Here is a 23,133-nt window from a genome sequence, read left to right as displayed (position 1 = left end):
CTGAGCTTTTTAGGCTGGACTTTTCCTCTGGGTCACAGGAGTGCGATTAGTTTTGCACTCCTGTGACCCATTTATAGCAGTCTAAATTCCGCTCTTTGCTGACATCACTGCCTTGACTGATGGCAGTCTCAGTGGCTCAGCGAGCCACTGAGACGACTGCTCCCCACCCCTCCACAGCTCAGCGCTCCAATAAGCATAGAGGAGAGATGCTGACTGGCAGTCAGCAGCTCTCTTCTCAGGGATCTGTGAGAACCAAGCCATCGGCAATGTTCGGTGGCTCGGTTCTCAGTGCAGAGACGGCGGGGGACAGATGCAGCATCGGTCTGATGCTGCATCCAACTAGGTAAGTATGAATCTCAAATAAAAAAAAACATACTTCTCTTTTAAAACTTCTTGCTCTCACTAGCAGCAGATTTGATGCACTACATTATCTTCAGGACACTCTCTAGCATCCCCTTTACTGACACCTGTCCACTGACTCTTCTAGCTGAAGGGTTGACCCTCACGTGACAGGCCCCAAAGACACAGATCTGTACTCACAGTAGGCAGAATCAGATCCTTCCTGGTGTCTCCCTTCCAGTCAGCTCTGCAGGACCTCTAGGTTCAGTTTTTCTCTCTAGGCCCTTGGGTTGGCCACCCAAGGCCGCATGACCACCTGCCCCCTCCATCCTGGTCTCTGTTCCCTGGCTTAACTAACCCTGAGCACATGTGCCCAGGGCTTTAATACAGTATCCTAGCATGTAATGCAGCACTTCTCCTCTGCCAATTGCCAGGACTGTAACAAAGCCTGTGCACTCACTTGTCAGGTCCCCTCCCACTGTCCAATATGCCTCCCTATTGGACCAGTATTGAAACAGTCAAACAAGCTGAGCTGCACCTGAGCACAATGAGCAGACCTAACCAATAGATCCCGCTCCCTGGTAGGCAGAGAGCACTCTAAGTTTTATCTGACCATCTTCCTGGTAAGCAGACAGATCAAAAACTGTACTCTCTTCTAGCACCTACCTAGGAGGGTGCTACACTTATACTAGTGCTGAAGGACAGTTTATTTGTGCTACCAACAGACTGAGCCAATTTATATAAAGACATCAGCACCCAATATACTGTGTATGAACATTTCCTCCCAATATAATTTAGTACGTCGACAATTTTTTATTCAAAAAAGTATTTTTTTTTTATACTTCTGTGGAGGAGGGTGATAGTTAAACAGGGTACCCTACAAAAATACCCAGGAGTAGACTTTGTCTACATAGGGGAATAGCAGGTACTGTCACCCTGTACATACAGCAAAGGGTTATGCAGTGATTGTTCATCAAAGTTCTTGTAGACAGCCTATATTATTATTATTATTATTATTATACAGGATTTATATAGACAGTTTAAACAGCGCTTTACAATATAAAAGGGAGACAATACAGTTATAGTACAATAAAATACAAGAGGATTAGGAGGGCCCTGCTCAGAAGAGTTTACAATCTAATAATCACTAACTGTGAAGGTTCCTGTGGTTTGCTTCACTTCTTTTGGACAGTTCAGCTCCACTTCCCCTAAGTATCCAGCTTAAAGCACCTTAGTCTAAATGCAGACTAAAAGCAGGCCTACACAATACACATTTGCTTTTAATGAAAGCTCCTCTGGAAGGTTTGGAAATGCTACAGCCATACAGCCACAAATATGTATTAGTTCTCTAGCGCAACCCATTAAAAGGGATTTGCAAACTAATTAATATTTATAACTCATATTCTCTTTGGCAAAGTCTACTGGAACAAATCAACAGTAGGTGGTATAAAAACTGTTTATAAATGTTTTCACACAATATTCACACAACGTTCACCCAGGATTCATATATTTTACCAGCTATATATACAAATAGAAAAAGGTATGGACCTTTGGTGAAAGTTGTGTGAATCTTGTGTGAAAACATTTATAAATAGACCGCTGAGAGGCATTTGCACACCTCCAAGGAAGTCTTTCTCATAAGGGGTGTCCTGGGACCCTGGGGTGCTCCAGGAAATGCTTGAAGGCTGCCCCAACTTTCAGGCAAGGCAAGCAGGTGGATCAGACTTTTTTTTGTGTGGAGCCACATGCCACTTGTCCCTGTCCCTGCAGTGCTTGGAGTACAAATATAGTATTCAGAGCACTGTGGGTCTATTGCCTGTGTCCTACCAACCAGCTCTTTGAACTCTGTTTCAGTTACTGCTGACCTCTGAACTCTCTGTCACAAATTGTTGACCCCTAAACCCTGCATCACAAACTACTGACCCCTGAACTGTTTGTCACAAATTATTGACCCCTGAACTGTGAGTCACAAACTACTGAACTCTGAACTGTGTGTCACAAATTACTGACTCCTGAAATCTGCTTCACTTAATACTGACCCCTGAACTCTGTGTCACAAATTACTAACCCCTGAACTCTGTGTCACAAATTATTGACCCCTGAACTCTACGTCACAAATTACTGACCCCTGAAATCTGCATCACAAATTGCTGACTGCTGAACTCTGCATCGCAAACTACTTACCTCTAAACACTGCATAGCTTACTGCTCACCCCTGAATTCTGCATCACAAACTACTGATCCCTGAAGTGTGCATCACAAATTACTGCCCCCTCAACTCTGCGTAACAAATTACTGACCCCTGAACTGTGTATCACAAATTACTGACCCCTCAACTGTGCATCACAAACTACTGATCCCTGAAGTGTGCATCACAAATTACTGCCCCCTTAACTCTGCGTAACAAATTACTGACCCCTGAACTGTGTATCACAAATTACTGACCCCTCAACTGTGCATCACAAAGTACTGACCATTGAATTCTGTATCACAAATAACTGACCTCTGAACTCTGCTTTACAAACTACTGATGCCTAAACTCTGCGTCACCAACTACTGACCCCTAAAGTCGGCGTCACTTACTATTGACCCCTGAACTCTGCATCACAAAGTACTGACCTTTGAACTGTGGGTCACAAATCACTGACCCCGGAACTGTGCATCACAAATTACTGACCCCTGAACTGTGGGTCACAAATCACCGACTCCTGAACTATGTGTCACTAATTACCGACCCCTGAACTATTGGAAGGTCCGGAACGGTAAGGGGAGACATCAGACCTTCTAAGAGATACTGTAACAAATCTGAGTTCATTTTAGTAGCATAACCCTTAAAATAAAGAATATAATTCTGACCCACAGTAAAGAAAAAAGAATGCATCCTAACTTTATACAGTTCACAGTCCAGAAGGTGGGCTGAGCCTATTTCTTCGGTCCCTTTGAATGTAGTGCATTAAAATAAGATCCCTTCAATCAACATACGATAGCGACAATGGTACAATGGTTCATGTTCTCAACATATTCATAAGAGGCATTCCTTCATCAAAGGATCACTGTGACAAAACATCAAAACAGGGCACGGTTCCAACATTCAACTAAACACCATTTCCTCACGAAGGGAATGTAAGAGTGGAAGTAAATCACACTGTTTAGTAACAACAAAGTAGAGCACAATCCATGTACATGGGCCGAAGGCACATTAATACCGTTTGAGATTTATAACTAGGTAATCCTCGAAGTGGACATTGTCTTAAACATAGACTACACACTAAACATTTCAACAGGCCTACCAGCAAAGCTTCTTGTCAGTTCTGACAACTGAGTTGGGTAGTATACGCAGTCTTTAATATAACTAAAGCAGAGCAGTTTCATTGGATTCAATGGAAGAATCCTTTTGGCCTTTTTGAGAAACAGAATCTGGGATCGAGCAAACTCACTCCTTAGGTTCACACAAAAATAGGATTCATGCTAAGGGCATATTGCTTTGGAAGCTTACAAGTACTATTTCATCTCATGCTGAGTCCTTGGCATATAATGGGTTAAAGAATCCGGGTGTTTGAAGAATTTATTATCCAAACAACATCACTTGTGGGCAGGAAGGTGAGTGTTAAACAGGATATCCCGAAAAAACACAAGAATCCCAAAGCACGCTATCTGTCTCTTTAAGGTATTAGTAGACACTGGCTAACTGATCACATAGGAAAGGTTGATGTAATGATTTTCCAGAAGGTACTTGTGAATGGTTTGGCCTTCAACAGTGGCAACATGTTGGCCAGTAATTATTCTGAGGTTTGCCCCACTTCTAGCTGGATCAGATCCACTTTCACTACCTTCCCTTGCTTTAAAGTGGATGTAAACCCAATGTCATCCTTTCTAAACTACTGCCATAGGGGTTATCTATAAGGATATAGATGCCTCCTGCATGTATCTTTACCTGTCAAATGTCTCCCCTCTGTCTGTTATGAGACCCGAAAAACTGCATATTCTGTTGGTGGGTCTGTTGTCTGGAGCTCGGTGGGTGGAGTCGTGATGTCAGTAGACTCCCCGCCCATCTCTACACTCCCCTGTGTATTTCTTACACTGAACGTCTGCTGAACTTCTGCTATGATCTCTAACATCCAGTGAAAAGACAGGAAAGTAACCACATGACTTCAGCATGCCAAATCATGCTGAGGTGTGGAACAGCCAATCCTTGCAGAGCTGCTGAAGAAAGGAGTGGGGGAGGGAATTAAAAAATACTGCATGTGTCTTAGGCTGTCACACACAGCAAGGGGGAGTATTTGACAAAGTTTTTCTCAGTTTGTCAAGAATTGTCTCCCTGAACATTAAAAGAGGATTGCTCAGAGATGGATTAACTCTGTGTGGCAAGACTGGGCTCAAATGATAAGAAATCTTATACTCTACAGTATGATATACAAAAAAAAATTCTTTTTCGGGTTTACATCCACTTTAATAGAAAAAAAATTGTGTTGTTGGTTTGTCTCCTTGCTAGGAAGCAATGGTGGAAATCTCCCTAACAAGGCCACATATTGTTCATTTGTGACCAAAGTTTAAAATTTTCCTTAAAAAAAAAAAATAAACAAAAATTTTTTTTGATGGAGTTCCACTTTAAGTGCAGACAAAAGCCCCAAATATTTGTTAGTGCATTAGCACTGCCCATTGGATCATAGCAGGTCACATACAGGATCAGGTCACTAAGTTGTATGTGTGTATTTAAACTAAAAGTCATTGTCAGAATTGTCATCTCTCCCTGTCACCCCATATAATGGACCAATCCAGCCTTTCTCAACCAGGGTTCCTTGAGCTGTGGCTAATTGACGTCCCATCTCATGGTGCCTTCATAGATCTAGGTCCATCATCACTTGGCAGATCCAGTAGCAAGGCACAAATGATTTTTAAAGCTGTCTGTAAGGGGGGGCATTCTTTCCACTGACCACCAATGTAAGGGTCATTTTCCTAACAAAGCCCAATGAATTAATCTTAGCAGGGGTTCCCTGACACATGACAGCTATTTCAGGGGTCCCCCCAGGTTAAAAAGGCTGAGAATGGCTGGACTAATCTTTCATGATTTTTTTTACTTTTACTAGAGGTCTGACTCTGCTCTTATCCCTGCAGAGTTCCCAGGTGACCCTAACTTTGCAAGACAGTCCTTTTCTGCTGTTGTGTTTAGGGTTTCAAAAGGTTGACAACATTTACATTAAGTATAGACTAGTCTTTCTCAACCTTTAAAAATGAACCCTTGAACTATCTTCTGGGTCTCAAGGACCCCCTGCTAATATTTACTATAGCTGCAGTGATCTATATCTGTTGGCATGACCAAATAAAGAATGCGGCATACATAACCTTTTTCACACCCAGGTCTGCTCTATATAACAATTTTTTTTCAGTAAAAATAATGAAAATAAATAATAGTAATGTCCAAAAATTCTGTTCCCTTACATTGGTGGTTAGTGAAGAGCTCACCTACTTTGGTGGTCAGTGGAGAGGGGTCCCCTCTTAGACTAGTGGTGATTGGAGAAGGGTCCCCTTAGATTGGCTGTCAGTGGGAGAAATCTCACCTTACATTGGTGCTCATTGGTAAGGGATTCCATTACTCTGGTGATCAAGGTGAAGAATATCCCCTATATTGGTAGTCATTAGGAAGAGTGCCCCCCTTACAGATATCTAAAATGTGGTAACCATTGGTGTCATTGGTTACTTATTTAAGAGAAAGAAATGAATTATCCAGGAACCTCTGACAACCTCTGAAGGAACCCTGGTTGAGAAAGGCTGATATAAATGTTGCATACTGAAAATTTTGTTATACATGTTGGATATAAAATGCATGTTTTCAGTATAATTCTCAGCATCTGTTCTTATTCTGTATGTATAGAGAATGCATAATACCACTTTACATGTTCTGTACACAGGGGCTAATTCTGTTCTAATTCTACGTGTATGGATACTGCACAGTATCATCCTGCCTCATGTTCTCTATATAGGATCTAATTCTCAGTATCTGGTTATACTCGGCAGGTATGGATTTTGCACAGTATCCTATCTCAAGTCTCAGGTTGGGTGTAGTTCTCAATATCTATCTTTTTTTCTGATCAATCTGAATGAATTACAGCTTCAATATACAACTTTAGTGGAACTCAAAGTCCATCTCCACCCAAACCATTTCTTTTTCAAAAAGAGGATAAAAATCTGATTTTAATTGCTGCTTGTCTCCCAGTTAGATAAATTTCCCTTTCTTCCTGTCTTTATGACACCAGGACAAGAATGAGAGTGGCCAGGTGCCACAAGGACAGGAAAAAGAAAGCAATAAAAACCCAACTGATGTTTTAACCCCAGACCATTCTACTAAATAAATGTACTTTCCCTCTATTCCCATCGGAATTATATCTAATTATTTCCTGTCCTTACAACACCCTAAATCTTCCCAATGGGAAAGCAGAGAATAATAAAAGCCTGATAAGTACTTTTCCCTTTCCCCACTCTGTAAGAACTAAAAGGAAACGGTTTGGCTGAAGTTGAGCAATGGGGCTTAATTTGTCTACAACAAAAGTGGAGCAAAAGGAAGAGCTTAATATTACCATTCCAAACGACTAAAAACCTAGTAAACCTAGCAAAAGTAAAAAAAAAACAAAAAAACAAAAAAACACTTCCCTGACATGTTTTTTAATGAGTTGTTAGATTCCATCACATGTGTCTTTATACTCTCAATGTCTTCCTACTTGCAGGTCTCTGTGGTGATGTTACAGACTGGTACCCCTCTCCTTGGTTCCAACTGGCTTCTGTTAACTGTACGCCTAGCCTCCTGCAACCAGATCCTAGACCCCTGGGTGTATATTCTCCTTCGCCGCTCTGTGCTTCACCATCTCTGCAGTATCTTTGTGAGAGTGGCTCGAGTACGAGGGGGAAAACCAATCCGCTGGGATCCTGGAGACTTCCAGAGCTCTGACCGCAGTGCAGTCAGCCATCTATAGAGTCCTTGCACCAAAGCATCATACAGGAACAATTTATAAACTCTGTGGAGGAGAAAACTGCTTGTTGTACATAAAGATCTTACACAGGAATGCAAAGATCTTTGAAAATTTAAAATTGCACACATCATTGGAAATTTTCCCATGAATGGTTGTAGTAACCACTTCTACAAATCAAGGAATGTGTCTTATTTTGGCCTTGGATGATTACAAGGCGAAATGCAAGAACGCTGCAGAGAAGACAACCTCTTGCTGTACATATGGATCTTGCACAAGAATGCAAAAATCCTTGAGAGAAAAACTATTGGACACCTCATTAGAACTTTGAATGTGCATGATAGTAGTCTTGAGAATACTAGAAATCAAGGAATCAGATCATGGGCTTAGACATACAGTATAAGACTTGGATGACTTGAAAATAAAATGTTGCTGCTCATCGCAGTCTTAAGTTGGTCATATATGAAAATACCATACCCTCAGAAGATCCTTTTCTCACCTCACATACACATTATTTCTTTGTGTGTGCTGGAAGAGCTTTCCCTAGTGGCTTATCTCTATTCAGTGCTAGATTATCTCTTGTACATTTAACAGAGGACCATGGGTAATTTGATGAAAATCTCTAATATACTGGAGATTAAAGTGTTCTTCTGAGGTTCTCTGATGTGATGTTTCGTACTTCATACTGTGAAATTATTGCATAGTAATAGTTCTTGCTCCATGTATAGATAGCCTTTAGGGTTTATGGACATTTCACCAGTGTTATCTCTCCAGCTGACCTATGGCTTGCTCCATCCAATGTAGATACTTGCAATTTAGCCAAAACTGAAACCACATGTCATTGACCATAATAATGACAATATAGGCTGCTCCAATAGCTTTTTGAGATACCAGAGGATGAAACTTAAAGAAAATCTTTCATATAAAAAACCTGCCTACATGTAAAGATGCTTACATATACTTGCAGAAGACTCTACGTCCTGTCTCCATGCCCAAATGCCAGGCCATTCTGATGCGTAGACTTCTGGCACTCCCTGGTGTTGTTGAAGTTTGCGCCTCCCTTCTACCTCCCAGTGAGATAGCCCATCATAGTAAAAAGCCAATAGGAATATGTGGAGGGTGGGATGGATCAGTTAAGCTACCACACTGCAGGGGAGGACAGGAGCTCTGCCTGTCAGAATGGTTCATAATTGAGGTGAAATGGCAGAATTTGCAGGTTGCTTTAAGGATGTCCTCATTGCTGTTTTTCATACAACTCTATGTAAATTTGAACTTTAGCACTGTAAACAACAGGTTTTATTTCAACAAAGCAGCTAGGATGAGCCTGCTAAATATTTGAAAAAGAACCTGAGCTCCACCTGCTGGCAGAAAAAGTATTTTTGAAATATTAAAAGGCAATACTGTACAATTCTAAAGAAGTTAAGAAGTTTTTAAATGTGTTTTGAGTCCTAAAACAAACAAAAAAAGAATAAATATTCACTGTACATATACATAAAAAAACATCACACACTTCCTTTAGGCCCCTTTTACACGATCAGCCCGCTCGGATCCGCCTGTCCGTTTTTCAGGCGGATTCAAGCGGTCCATCCATTGACTCCTATGGGGATACGGATGTCAGCGGAGATGTGTCCGCTGACACCCGTCTGCCATCCGATCCGCTAAAATCAGACTATGGAAATATGTTCGCCATCTGCCTTGGCGGATCGGATGAAATCTGATGAAAACGGACATGCTGTCCATTTTCGTCCGATCTCTCCATAGGAATCAGCAGCGCTTTGACAGGCCCCTCCCTGCTTAGTGAACAGAGATGGACCTGTCATCCGCCGGCTCAGCGGAGATCAACGGCAGGATCTCCTGTTGAGCTGGGGGACTCCGCTGAGCGGATCCGCCTCGTGTGAATGAGGCCTAAAGCATACAGAACATACTGTATATTTCTTGCAGATAGAATACAACTACATTTTTACACTGTTTTGCCCTTGTGGTCTGCTTTGTGGCCTGGGCAGTCACTGAGTTTATTGGCCAAAGAGCATGCCGCAGCTCAACCAGGAGAGGCAAACTGGGTAAATATCCATGGACGAATGCCATGGCAATGTGAGCAAACTTTTGTAGGAATGACAAGATCACACTTGTGATTACAAGCCAATCCAGTCACAGAGGCTGCCTTGTGATAGCTCTACATGAAGCCTTCACAAATTTGATGGAACCTCACAAACTTATATCAGAGAGAGAGAGAAAACACAATAAATGTGTCACCTTGCACGACATTTTGTATACAAGAATACATTAATAAACTATGGTGTCTCATTTCTCTCTTCTGCATTATGATCCATCTTTTCCCGGACTTGGAGTATCAGATGTTAGCATGTTGGCAATGAAGTCAGGGGGTGCTGCTTGCAAAGTTGCATTGCTTTCCTCAGAGCCACTGAGGATTTGTACAAGCAGATCAGTGGAAGCAGTGTGAGAGGGTTCATGGAAGCCAACTATGAAAAGAAGATTGTAGTATGCAGTCGGCTGTGAGCATAAGATCCTGAAAGACAGGAAGAGAAAATATGAAGGTTTAGGAGGATAGATTATAATAATGCATCCCGTTTCCCTAGTAATCCGAACAAACACAAAACCAAAACACAACGTAATGCAGAAAAACTTCTAAATGGCAAGAGCTTACTTAGGTTGGCCAATAAACATTGTGAAAAATCTAACCTAAAAATATTAAGCTTTGTTTATTAGGCTTTAGGCTCCATGCACACTAGCGTTTTTTTAAGCTCCTAGAAGCTATTAGCATTTTTTTCTGCTCTTAGGGCCGGTTCACTCTGCTGCAGTGCGAATCTTGCGCAAATTTGATCCGATTGCGTTGCACATTTTCGTTGTGAATTCTTTATGTGTTCTGGCGAATCTACTGCGATTCTACGGGAAATATTGCATTGAATTCGCATCGCACACGGATCAAACTCGCGCCGGACCCTTTTTGTACGCAGCTTAGATTCACAACGCATTGATGTGAACGGCGCTAATGGAAAACTATGTTATTTAAATGACTTGCGAATTTGAGCTATCACAACGGCTCAAATTCGCAATAGAATTCGCAGCAGTGTGAACCGGCCCTAAATTGTATACACTATACAATTTTCTGTAGCTTTTTTTCCTTCAGATTTACCAAAACCATATAATATGAGGTCAAACCTTAAGAGTTTCAATTTGTATGCAATCAGGCAGGGCCCCTGCACTACATGGTTTTGGTAAATCTAAAGGAAATCAGGCAACAAAAGTTGTATAGTGTGTATGGGGTCTTAGAAGCTAAATAGTGTTATTCTATGTGTACATGCACACTACTTTAGGCTATTAGCATTTTTTGAGCTTCAGCTTCTAGGAGCAAAAAAAAAAAATGTTTTTGTAGAGTTACTTAGAGCATTTTTCCTGCTTCTAAACGCTACTAAAATGCCACTAAATTTTTTTTTGGATCTTTTTCTTTTTTTTTCCTTATGTACTGTAAAAACGCCAATAAAATGCTAATGCTCCTTAATGCTCCTAAAAGCTTCTACAAGCAACTAAAATGCTACTAGAAGCTGGCACAAAAATTATATTATCATAATTTTTCATCCAGCATTTTTCTGGCATTATTTTTAGCTTATAGTGTGCATGGAGCCTTACCGTAGTTGACAAGAGTAATACGGAACCCCTCTGAGAAAATTTGCAGTAATTGAGGGTCTGATTCTTGATCAAAGTCTTGCTGATTAGAGGAAATCTTCTTTTCTGGATGGGACTTTGGAAGCTACCTGAAAAAAAGGCTCTAATTTTTGTGGCTACCAATGATGTTTCTGTTTCTCCCTAGTCCTGGGGTCTAAGGCAAGATTGAAAATGAAGGATTTTGAATACCTACAAATTACATACTCAATACAATGCTTTTTTATAGCCTAAAACTCAAAGCCACTACCGAATGGTTCAAACCTTAACTCCTTCAAATCTGCACTATAGCCGAATGACGGCTACAGTGCGGATCTACTTTGCTGGGAGGCCATCAATAGACATCCTCCCCTTTGCATGCTCCCCGCTCGCCCCCTGCAGGGCGCGTGCGCTGCGTGCTGTGATCACTGAGTCAATGAGACTCGGGTGATCACAGATCGGAGTATCCCGGCCCCTTACCACGTGATCAGCTGTCAGCCAATGACAGCCGATCACGTGATGTAAACAGAAGATCGGTAAAAGTTTTTTTATATTCTCACGCTGACAGCCTGAGAAGAAAAAAAAGACGATTGCCGGCTTCTGTTGAAGGGACATTGGTCCCGAAGAGGAAGAGGCACAGTCGCCTCATCTGTGCCCACCAGTAACGCCTGCCAGTGCCACCTGCCAGTGCCATGAATCAGTGCCCACAGTACATAACAGTGCCAGCAATCACTGCCACCCATCAGTACCCATCACTGCCACCCATCAGTGCCAGCTATTAGTGCTCTTTAGTGCCGCTCTTCAGTGCCATCATCAGTGCCATCAGTGCCAGTGCCACCTCTCAGTGCCCACCAATGCCACCTATCAGTGCCCACCAGTTCCACCTCATCAGTGCCCACCAGTGCTTCCTCTTAGTGCCCATCAGTGCCCATCAGTGCCACCTTATCAGTGCTCATCAATGCAGCCTATCGGTGCCCATCAATGAAGGAGAAAAATTACCTGTTTGCAAAATGTATTAACAAAATATAAATTGGTAAATATAAAAAATGTTTTTTAAATTTTGGTCTTTTTAAATTTTTTTAACAAAAAATAAAAAACCCAGAGGTGATCAAATACCACCAAAAGAAAGCTCTATTTGTGGGAAAAAAATTATAAAAATTTAATTTGGGTACAGTGTTGTATGACCGCACAATTGTCGTTCGAAGAGTGACAGTGCTAAAAGCTGAAAATTGGTCTGGGCAGGAGGGGGGGTTTAGGTGCCCAGTAAGCACGTGGTTATGTTGGCCACATGGTGTACCTTGTGATAGACACCCCAGATAGCAAGTAATTGAGCTGCAAGTTTGAAAATGACTTGCTAAGCTATTGCTAGACTTGCCAGGCTTCACAAGTTTGTTGCACAATTGCAAGTCTGCATTGTATGACTCCAGATCAACTTTCTTTGCAAACACCCTGCAAGTCCGCTGCAAGTTCTGGTTCATTGTGTTGTGCAATAGTCATCCCACCACAATACCTATCTTCATTTTTTAGGGTAGCGCATTAACCATCCCCTTCCTGACTCACTTGTGTGGATGGGGGAATGCATTCATCAGTCTGTTGGCTAAATGAAAAAAAATATTATTATATGGCCAGTCTAATAGACTTGCATTATGAAAAAAAACCCCCATTAAAGTACAATCACTGTGTACTTGGAAGCACTGAAATTGTGATGAGAAAAATATGTTTTCCCCCATGTACATACATATAAATGGAGACATACTGGGGGAGATTTACTAAAACTAGAATCTGGTGCATTTGTGCATATTAACCAATCAGCTTTTAGCATACCTCCCAGCATTTTGAGATGGGAATGAGGGACACCTACTAGCAAACGTATGTAGGCATAGGACACGCCTCCTGCCACACCCCCTTAAAGGAGAGAAAAAAAGGTTAATTAAATCCACAAGTGCTTTTTTTTACCCTTACTATTCCTTTATAATGGCTTTTAAAATTTACAAATGCAGCAATTTAGAAATTGGACGAAAGGTTTAGCACTGGGAAACACTTTTTGAAAAATAAAAAGTGCATTTTTTATACAACTATATAGATCAGGCCAAAATGAGGGACAAATGAGGAGGAATAAGGGACAGAGGGACAGTCCCTCGAAATCAGGGACAGTCCCTCAAAATCAGGGACAGTCCCTCGAAATCAGGGACAGTTGGGAGCTATGTTTTAGGTTTTCTTCTCAAAGTTTAATGAAACAAGCTGAAGTTAGAAGCTGATTGCCTAATATCTACAGATGTACCAGATTATGTGTGCACTAGTTTTAGTAAATACCCCCCCCCCCCTATGTATATTCTGTATATTGCAAAACACCAAGGTCACTATGATTGTAGAGCTACTAGTTCAAAACCTGGGGATTGGTAGCCTAGGGTATTTAATTAAACACACAAAAGTGGAATGCATACTGTCAGTCCTGAGTATAGTAAAAGTATTATCAGTCCTACTAGAATATGTACTGTCAGTGCCGGATATAATATAGTGGGTATTGTCAGCCCTGGGTATAATGGCAAGTATCTCAGTCCAAGGTAGTGTAGTAATAGTTAGGCATACTGCATTGTATATTGTCAGTCCCTGATATAATGCAATGCATATGATCAATCACAGGTATAGTGCAATGTGTTTGTTCCATCCTAATTATAGTGAAGTGGGTATTGCCAGTACCCAATATAGTGGAATGTGTAGAGTCAATGAAAAAAAAATATTGAGGATTCTACAATGAGGGCGTGTCACCCCAGCAACCTTCATTCACTGTGTAATTGTCATGGGCACTGATAGATACTGGACCCTCTGCATCATCTGAATTTTGAAAGATCTGAATATTGATGGCTCCTAAAAAGGGCCGGGTGCAGCGTCTAAGTGCAGGCCATCAGATCTTCACCAGAGCACCCTGTAAGGGATGTTGGACTCTACTGAAAGGTATACCAGGTTGTGGCCCACAGGCAGCTGACCTGAGGTTAATACCAGAGCATGATACAAAGTTGACAGTTGACAGGCAGATACAGAAAGAGCAGATACAGAAAGAGGAGCAGGCTAAAGGTCAAAGCAAGCAGTGAACAAGCATAGTCAATACAAACACGAAGTCTTTAACTGAAGAAGTAGGAATGTAGAAGCACAGGAACTAACACAGACTGAAGCTTTGAGCTAATAAACCCAATGCAAAGGCCATGAGTTTAGGCCTGAGCAAAGCTGTCAGGAAAGGCTTGCTGGGACAAGCAGTTTGCACTTACGGGTGCCTGTGCGTACGCGCATGCACGAGCGCTCGATTACCGGCGCTAGGCGCGCTATTTAAACTTCGCTGTGACAAGGAAACCCTGCTGTCTGATCTACAGCGTTCCCTGAGAGATATTTGTGTTTCCTGATCTGTTCCTGTGACATCCGGCTTGCCTTGTGACTACCTTTTACCATCTGCCTGCACCTGACCCCGGCCTGTCCATGACCTTGCTCTTGTCTGATCCTCTGGCTCATCCGTACCAGCCTATTGCTTGTTCTGTGACTCTCCTTTAGCCTCCTGTATCTGCCCCAGTACTGCTCCTCTGTTTGACCCAGCCTGTCTGACCTTCCTGTGTTCCAATCCCTGGGACCATCTTCCTGCATCTTGTGAGTGTTTTCCTGCTTTGCCTGCTTCAGCTTCCTGTCTGCTGCATCCCACCTGCTGTTCCAGTTGTCTCAGCATCATCTGGAGCTCAAGACCTGCCATCCAGCTGTTGATCCTGCCAGGCACTCGTGCTGTCCTGTACTCCTGTGCTTCCTGTCTACTCTACCAGGGGCTGCAAGTCAAGGACATAAGAGAGGCCTCCCTCTGCATATCAGCTCAATGACCAGGTACGTGACAAAAGCTAAATAGTGAGGTTGATTGACAGGCTGAGTGGGGCAGGCTGTGTAGATGCCATCGGTGGCATCTACACCTTCTAATCCTGGGGATCAGAGCAGGCTGCAGTGTAAAGTAATAGATATTACATAGTGATAGAACTACAAAGAGTTGCAGATCAACTTTGCTGCTGATCTGTATCAGTAATGATGCAGAGAGTGGCATTGATGTCATCTCATCGCATCATCAAGACTGCCCATCACCAGGAGAAGACTGAAAAGGAAGATAATCCAGTGAGTCATGTGACCAACCCAAAGATTTGGGGTAAACAAAGGTAAAAACACAAATAACAGAGCATAACATACACACTGAGGTGGATTGGTGGGAAAGGGGAGAGAGCTAAGCTCAAAGTTGGGGTTTAAACAACAAAGACAGCTTTTATTGTTGAACTCCTTCTGACTTCACTATAAATTCTGAAATTAATTTCCTCTCTCTAGTGGATTTCTGTGCTATTTCAATATTCCAAAATGGGTGTAAATAGAGCCTCTACAAATATTTAGCAACTCACTCACCCTTCCGGGTCTGTATCATCCAGAGAGATGAGGCCAAATGAGCTGTACAGAAGAGACAGATGTTCCAGATGTTTCACCAGAAGCTCAGACATATTCAGGAGCTAAAGAAAGGCATTTCGAAACTTTTAACTCAGTGTTTCTACATACTGTGCGACCACAAGTTCCAGCATCTCTGAGAAGCATCTGCCCAACTACGAGAACCCATCTGGGGCAAGTGTACTAAACTTACTTTTTCAGCACTGAATCAACAATTGTTTTCTAGGTGCCTTGTTCATACCACAGCGCTGCCTGCAGGCGGGATACAGTGCGTTGTGAAAAAAATGCAGACGTTCGAAGTTCACCTGATGTCAGTACCAGCAGCTTAGGTAAATAGAGGAGAATTAAATTACATTGTGAGATTTCAATAAAAAGGTAAAGGGCTTTTGACAATATCATTGACCAAGTATGGCCATAGCCATATTTGGTTAATGACATCACTAGGTGTACCCCACCCCTTTGTTTATTGGCAGGGACCAGAACTGTCATTTACAACAAGTGTAAAATGTGATCGGTTTATTCTTTCAGAGAGTTAGCTGGCATCCTTCATTATGATTGACAAGCAACTGCATCACTGGACTACTTGATTGACAACAGATTTACATTATGGGACTTTTTTGTGTGGTTTTATTTTTTAATAAAAAACTTGTCAAAAAACTAGTGTCTTAATTTACTATTTACTTTTTTATGTGAATGAGTAGGGGCACCTTGTACTCCTTACTTATTCATGCAGAGGGTGGAGCTGGTATCTGGGGCTCCCCTCATTTTTAAAAGGGGCTTCCATGTTCCAATTAGCCTGCTGCCTGGATACCCCCACAAACAGCCAGGGCCTTCTCCACATTAACACTGGCAAGCTACCCCCAACATATTGAGGGCATGTGGCCTGGTAGTAAGTTCAGGAGGGGGGGGGGGGGCCACATGCTTGTTTCCCCTTCCTTTTCTGCTCTCCCAGGCTGTATGCTAGAATAAAAGCCTGGTAGGGGGGTGGGGGTCCGTGCTTTTTACAGGGAGTTTCCCCTTAAAATCCATGTCAGATTCTAAAGGAATTTCGTATTGTTAACCACTTCCAGACCAGCCACCGCAGTTTTACTGTGGCAGGTTGGCTCTCCTGCGCAAAACCACATAACTATACATGGGCTTGCAGGGTCCAGATAGCAGGCGCACGCCCGCTGCACAGCAGGGGTACCGATGCTCATGGTTGACGGACGCAAGCGAGCGATCGTGAGCAGGAGACACAGAACAGGGACGAGTGTAAACACACACTTCCCTGTTCTGTTCTGACAGGAGTGACAGATCGTGTGTTCCTATTAGCTAGGAACCAGGATCCGTCACTTCCTCTAGTTAGTACCCTCCCCCTTCAGTTAGAATCACCTCCCAGGGAACACAGTTAACCCCTTCACCGCCCCATAGTGTTAACCCGTTCACCGCCAGTGACATTTTTACAGTAATCAATGCATTTTTAATCGCACTGATCGCTGTATTAATGCCACTGGTTCCAAAAGCGTGTCAAAATTGTCCGATGTGTCTGCCATAATGTCGCAGTCATGATAAAAATTGCAGATCGCCGCCATTACTAGTAAAAAAAAAATAATAATAAAAATGCTATAAATCTATCCGCTATTTTGTAGACACTATAACTTTTGCGCAAACCAATCAATATACGCTTATTGAGATTTTTTTTACCAAAAATATGTAGAAGAATATATATCAGCCTAAACTGAGGAACAAAAATAGTTTTTTTATATATTTTTGGGGATATTTATTATAGCAAAAAGTAAAAAATAATGTGTTTTTTTCAAAATTGTCGCTCTTTTTTTGTTTATAGCGCAAAAATTAAAAACCGCAGAGGCGATCAAATACCACCAAAAGAAAGCTCTATTTGTGGGAAAAAAAGAATGGAAATTTTGTTTGGGTACAACGTCGCACGACCGCGCAATTGTCAGTCAAAGCGACGCAGTGACGAAAAAAGTGCTCTGGTCAGGAAGGGGGTAAATTCTTCCGGGGCTGAAGTGGTTAATGTTGCCCTTTAAGCATTAATACAAATTCTACTCCCTGCCAAACCTAATGAGGATTTTTTTGTTTTGCTTTGGCAAGTGTTCCCCAAGGCAATACCCAGCACCTATGCCATTTCTTTTACAATTCCTTGTCTATTAGCTGAGAAAATAGAGTTTGGATTCAGCACCAGACCTTCAGTAAGGTTTACCCAAACCACATTTGGCTCATTCCAACTGTTAAACTGCAATATACAACATTTTTGCTTTAGGGTTTAGATACACTTTAATTCAGGCATTTCCATAGTGTACCTATCCACCCCAATCCCTTTTGCTGATAATTTGAAGAACACATTCCAACCTGCCTGGGAAATCTCATTAACCTGACTGGTAATGCAGAACAACATGGTGGACAATGCATAGGCTTCAGAAGTGAACTTATTAGTTATGAAACCTTTGAAGAGCTGTGTGTAGTATGGTTGAAGTGAATTGTAGTAAACACAAATACAGAATAGCTAAGTGGGTTTTCTGCCTTTTACCCAATAGCAGGCAATTAGTATTTTTTCTGCTAATGGTCCCCATGGCCTGCTTGGATTTTGACTGGTTCCTGCTGCATCAGCTGAAATGCAAGCCAGGTGGACATTCAAGCATCTTGTTAGAAGCAGATTTAAAAATTAGCTGAGCCGGGTGGAAAATTATTGGCCGGTTTTAGAAAGAGGTTACTTCCCTTCCACTGTAAAACCCGCTGTAATTAAGGGATGGGGGGGGGGGTTTAGTTGCACAAGCTATTGCAGGAGAGAACCTAAAGATGTAGAGAAAGAGAGCTGTGTGTGGGTTCTCCCAGCAAAAAGGGGACGCCTAACCTGAAGTTGTTGGAATTGTAATAAGCTCAGGACGCCTTTGCCCTTGTGTGGTCTGCATGAACTTTGGGATGGAAACTGTATGGAGAAGGTGGCCCCTGGATAGCCCTAAATACGCAGTGCCTGCATCATATCAGATGTAGTCATTGTTTAGGTATTCAGGCAGCCACAGGTGTCAGGACTGGCTCATTAATTAGTTAGCATTATAGATTCCTCCATCCATGTTGTTATTGTGGAGGGGGGGGGGGGGGGGGGGGCTACAGGCTTGCCAAGCCTGTCTGTTTTTTCCTGGGTTGGGCAGAGATCCAAGAAGATTGCTGGGTGACTCACAGGCAGCATTACCGAGACCCCCCCCCCCCCTCCACTTCTAGAACTTACTTGAAACTTCTAGAAGAATGGGAGAGGAAGTAAGGTGGAGCTGTCTGGAGTGTTCTGAGGGCCCTGACCAATCCCCAACAGATGGGTTGGCAGGGGGCAGGCCCCCTCAGAACACTACAGAAATACTAAGAGTCAGCCCAGCTGGGGGCAGTGGAGTTCAGGTGGAAGCTAGAAAAGAAGTGTTAGCTGTCGAAGGCCTTTGAGAGTAACTCCCTATTTTGGGGGGAGGGGGGGTGAACTCAGGCCTGGGCTTGGTGCAGAAGGGACCCTTCTCATGATATACAGAGGGATCCTGACCAGGAGGCACAGGAGCAAAAAGAGCACAGGAGTAGGACACTGCCAGTCAAATATCCAGGGAGGAAGGCAGCCAGGTGGGCTGGTGAGTGATACACAGTCGAGAGGACTGAGAGGCAGCCTGAAAGGACTGGGAGAGAACAGTCTGGTATGGATGCAGAGTCAGTCAGGAGGACTGTGGTGGAACGGGCAGAAGAAAGAGGCAGCTGCAGCCAGATGGGCTGGCAGTACCTTAAGAGGTGGTACTTGGAGCAGTAGCCACAGATAGGACAGCTGTGCACTAGAACTTTTCTACACCAAAGGGGCCCATGGTCCCTGCCTGTAAAGGGCATTTGCTGCTAGTCTAACAGAGCCTTGTGTTAGACTATACAAACAGTGCCAGCTGATCCTGGGCATTGTAGTTCCACAAGCAAGAGTTGTGCTGGAGAAGAAAGAGTAGATCTGCAAGAAAGATTGTGCAGGAGGCAGAGGAGTGTATATACTGGATGTATATAGTTGTCCCTAAAAACTTTACTACAGTGATCAAGTGGGCTTCCCATATTCCCCATCCAAGTTTAAATCCCTTAAAAAAAAACAAAAAAAAAAACAAAGCTGCTCGGACTGTTTCCTGACTGTGTGATGTGGAAAATGCGGTGTGCCTGGCTGTGCAAGGTGGGGGATTCCATTCACCAGCAGCTCCTACAGGGGAATTAACTGATTTTCTCATTCAGTCTACCCAACTTCATGCAGCAACACTGGGTCAATCACTTGACAGGTTCCCTTTAAATAAACAGGTAATTGTTTCCTTTTTGCTCCCATGTTATTTGCGCCAATCCTTATCTTACCTGCCTCTTGAAGGTTTCAGGCTCTGGGTTTCTTCTGCTATATGTGCTTCTCACGGCCGATTCCAGAAAGACCAGGAAAGGCTCACATTCTTTCATTAAAATGAGGAGATCTGTAGAGTAGTGTTTTTCAGGAATTAAGTTGTTGCTGTAGAGAAATAATAAAGCCACAATAAAAGGGAAAAGAACACTTGTAATTACTATAATCCAATTTCCGTTTTGCGTTCCCCTTGAATGAAAACTGAACTTCAGCCAAACAGATAAGAACACAGCTGACTGAACAGTGTCACCCAGAAAAATGTGTGGTTCTATTCAGCCATTTTTTTGTGATTCACATACAGTGGGGACGGAAAGTATTCAGACCCCCTTAAATGTTTCACTCTTTGTTATATTGCAGCCATTTGCTAAAATCATTTAAGTTCATTTTTTTCCTTATTAATGTACACACAGCACCCCATATTGACAGAAAAACACAGAATTGTTGACATTTTTGCAGATTTATTAAAAAAGAAAAACTGAAATATCACATGGTCCTAAGTATTCAGACCCTTTGCTGTGACACTCATATATTTAACTCAGGTGCTGTCCATTTCTTCTGATCATCCTTGAGATGGTTCTACACCTTCATTTGAGTCCAGCTATGTTTGATTATACTGATTGGAATTGATTAGGAAAGCCACACACCTGTCTATATAAGACCTTACAGCTCACAGTGCATGTCAGAGCAAATGAGAATCATGAGGTCAAAGGAACTGCCTGAAGAGCTCAGAGACAGAATTGTGGCAAGGCACAGATCTGGCCAAGGTTACAAAAAAGTTTCTGCTGCACTTAAAGTTTTTAAGAGCACAGTGGCCTCCATAATACTTAAATGGAAGACGTTTGGGATGACCAGAACCCTTCCTAGAGCTGGCCGTCCGGCCAAACTGAGCTATCGGGGGAGAAGAGCCTTAGTAAGAGAGGTAAAGAAGAACCCAAAGATCACTGTGGCTGAGCTCCAGAGATGCAGTCGGGAGATGGGAGAAAGTTGTAGAAAGTCAACCCTCACTGCAGCCCTCCACCAGTCGAGGCTTTATGGCAGAGTGGCCCGACGGAAGCCTCTCCTCAGTGCAAGACACATGAAAGCCTGCTTGGAGTTTGCTAAAAAACACCTGAAGGACTCCAAGATGGTGAGAAATAAGATTCTTTGGTCTGATGAGACCAAGATAGAACTTTTTGGCCTTGATTCTAAGCGGTATGTGTGGAGATAACCAGGCACTGCTCATCACCTGTCCAATACAGTCCCAACAGTGAAGCATGGTGGTGGCAGCATCATGCTCTGGGGGTGTTTTTCAGCTGCAGGGACAGGACCACTGGTTGCAATCGAGGGAAAGATGAATGTAGCCAAGTACAGGGATATCCTGGACGAAACCTTCTCCAGAGTGCTCAGGACCTCAGACTGGGCCGAAGGTTTACCTTCCAACAAGACAATGATCCTAAGCACACAGCTAAAATAACGAAGGAGTGGCTTCACAACAACTCCATGACTGTTCTTGAATGGCCCAGCCAGAGCCCCGACTTAAACCCAATTGAGCATCTTTGGAGAGACCTAAAATTGGCTGTCCACCAACGTTTACCATCCAACCTGACAGAACTGGAGAGGATCTGTAAGGAGGAATGGCAGAGGATCCCCAAATCCAGGTGTGAAAAACTTGTTGCATCTTTTCCAAAAAGAGTCATGGCTGTATTAGATCAAAAGGGTGCTTCTACTAAATACTGAGCAAAGGGTCTGAATACTTAGGACCATGTGATATTTCAGTTTTTCTTTTTTAATAAATCTGCAAAAATGTCAACAATTCTGTGTTTTTCTGTCAATATGGGGTGCTGTGTGTACATTAATGAGGAAAAAAATGAACTTAAATGATTTTAGCAAATGGCTGCAATATAACAAACAGTGAAAAATTTAAGGGGGTCTGAATACTTTCCGTCCCCACTGTATCCCTGCCTCCTGCATGTTGATGACAGATCAATCAAGTTTAAGCAAAGCTTGGTTAAGGAAAAAGCAAATAACTTCCTAATCGCCAAAGGTATTCATCAGGTCACTCATTGGACGCATTGGATCACCATTCTACAATGTTATTTCATACTGATATTATAATATATAAAAACAAAAGAGGCACAGTGACAGCTGATACTGGCAGGCTGCAATTGTTAAATGACAATACAGTGTTAAAAAACAAAAATTATTTTTTAATTATTTATTTTTTAACATTTTGTTTATTGGTCAGCCTATAATAAAAAAAAAAAAAAAAAAACCTGACCAGGGTACCAATAAAACCCTTATATTTTAGACAGTAATCTAAAAATGATATAGGTAAATAAACTAGCCCCCTATTAATTTTGCCCTTCTCTGAATGCTTTCTAGTTCAGGGACATCCTTTCTGTGGATTGGTGACCAAAACGAAACTGCATACTTAAGATGAGGTCAAACTAGTGTTTTATCAAGGAGCAAAATTATTGATTTTTCACCTAAGTAGTTACCCTTTTTTCTGCATAAGAGAATTCTGCTAGTTTTGTTTGATGCAGCTTGGCATCATACGCTATTGAGCAGTCAGCATGTAGGCAGGTGCAGTCTGCTTTCTCTAGTGCAAGTGGTGCTGAACCACAGTGACATTTCAGGGGACAGGTAGTCAAGAGGGACATGGTTCCTCTATGGTTTCCTGGGTCACTGGGGGAGCTATCCAGTTGGATGCTGCCTTACCATGTGACTCTGGTGGCCATCTTGAGACAGGCACAGCAGGGCCGGATCTAGCCTGTATGATGTGGGGGTGCAGTAAAAAATTTCAGGGGGGGGAGGATGGGAGGTCAGCAGGGCAGTGTACATGGGGTCAGCAAGGCAAAGGATAGGGTCAGCAGTTTGTAGGGCAGTGTACAGAGGCCATTAGTTTGTAGGACAGTGTATAGGGGTCAGCAGGTCAAAGGACAGGGGTCAGAAGGGCATTGTAGGGGGTCATCAGGGCAGAGGACAGGGGTCTGCAGTACGTAAGGCAGAGTTCAGGGATCAGCAGAAAGTAGGGTTGCACCGATACCACTTTTTTAAGACCGAGTACAAGTACCGATACTTTTTTCAAGTACTCGCCAATACCGATTACCGATACTTTTTTAATTGGTATTGAGAAATATGTCCCCCATTGGCGTGGCAGCAATGGTAAGAGAACCATTTTGAGATCCGAAACTAACCGGATCTATAAATTAGGATCTCATGCCCCAATGGCTTGAATATAGAATGGGACATCAACTGTTTTATTAATAACAGTTGATGTCCTTTCTGCAAACTATTGACCATCTTGTGATTACGTACGTGTCTTTATGGTGGTCTCCCTGACATGATTTTATA

At 42.6% G+C, this 23,133-nt stretch overlaps 1 protein-coding gene across 1 annotated transcript in view; it reads left to right on the top strand.

The window, feature by feature from the left end:
* The window catches only part of PTGER1 (prostaglandin E receptor 1), a 30,696-nt gene extending 21,087 nt beyond the window's left edge, over window positions 1-9,609 (top strand). The window contains exon 3 of the mRNA XM_073622482.1: window positions 7,062-9,609. Within this exon, the coding sequence (XP_073478583.1) occupies window positions 7,062-7,307 (246 nt within the window). The 3' untranslated portion in view covers window positions 7,308-9,609. The remainder of the gene's footprint in view (window positions 1-7,061) is intronic.
* Window positions 9,610-23,133: the final 13,524 nt, after the last annotated feature.

Source organism: Aquarana catesbeiana, linkage group LG03, assembly GCF_042186555.1.
Source record: "Aquarana catesbeiana isolate 2022-GZ linkage group LG03, ASM4218655v1, whole genome shotgun sequence".
In the NCBI taxonomy this organism is placed as follows: Eukaryota; Metazoa; Chordata; class Amphibia; order Anura; family Ranidae; genus Aquarana; species Aquarana catesbeiana.
This window is presented reverse-complemented; position numbering and strand designations above follow the sequence as displayed.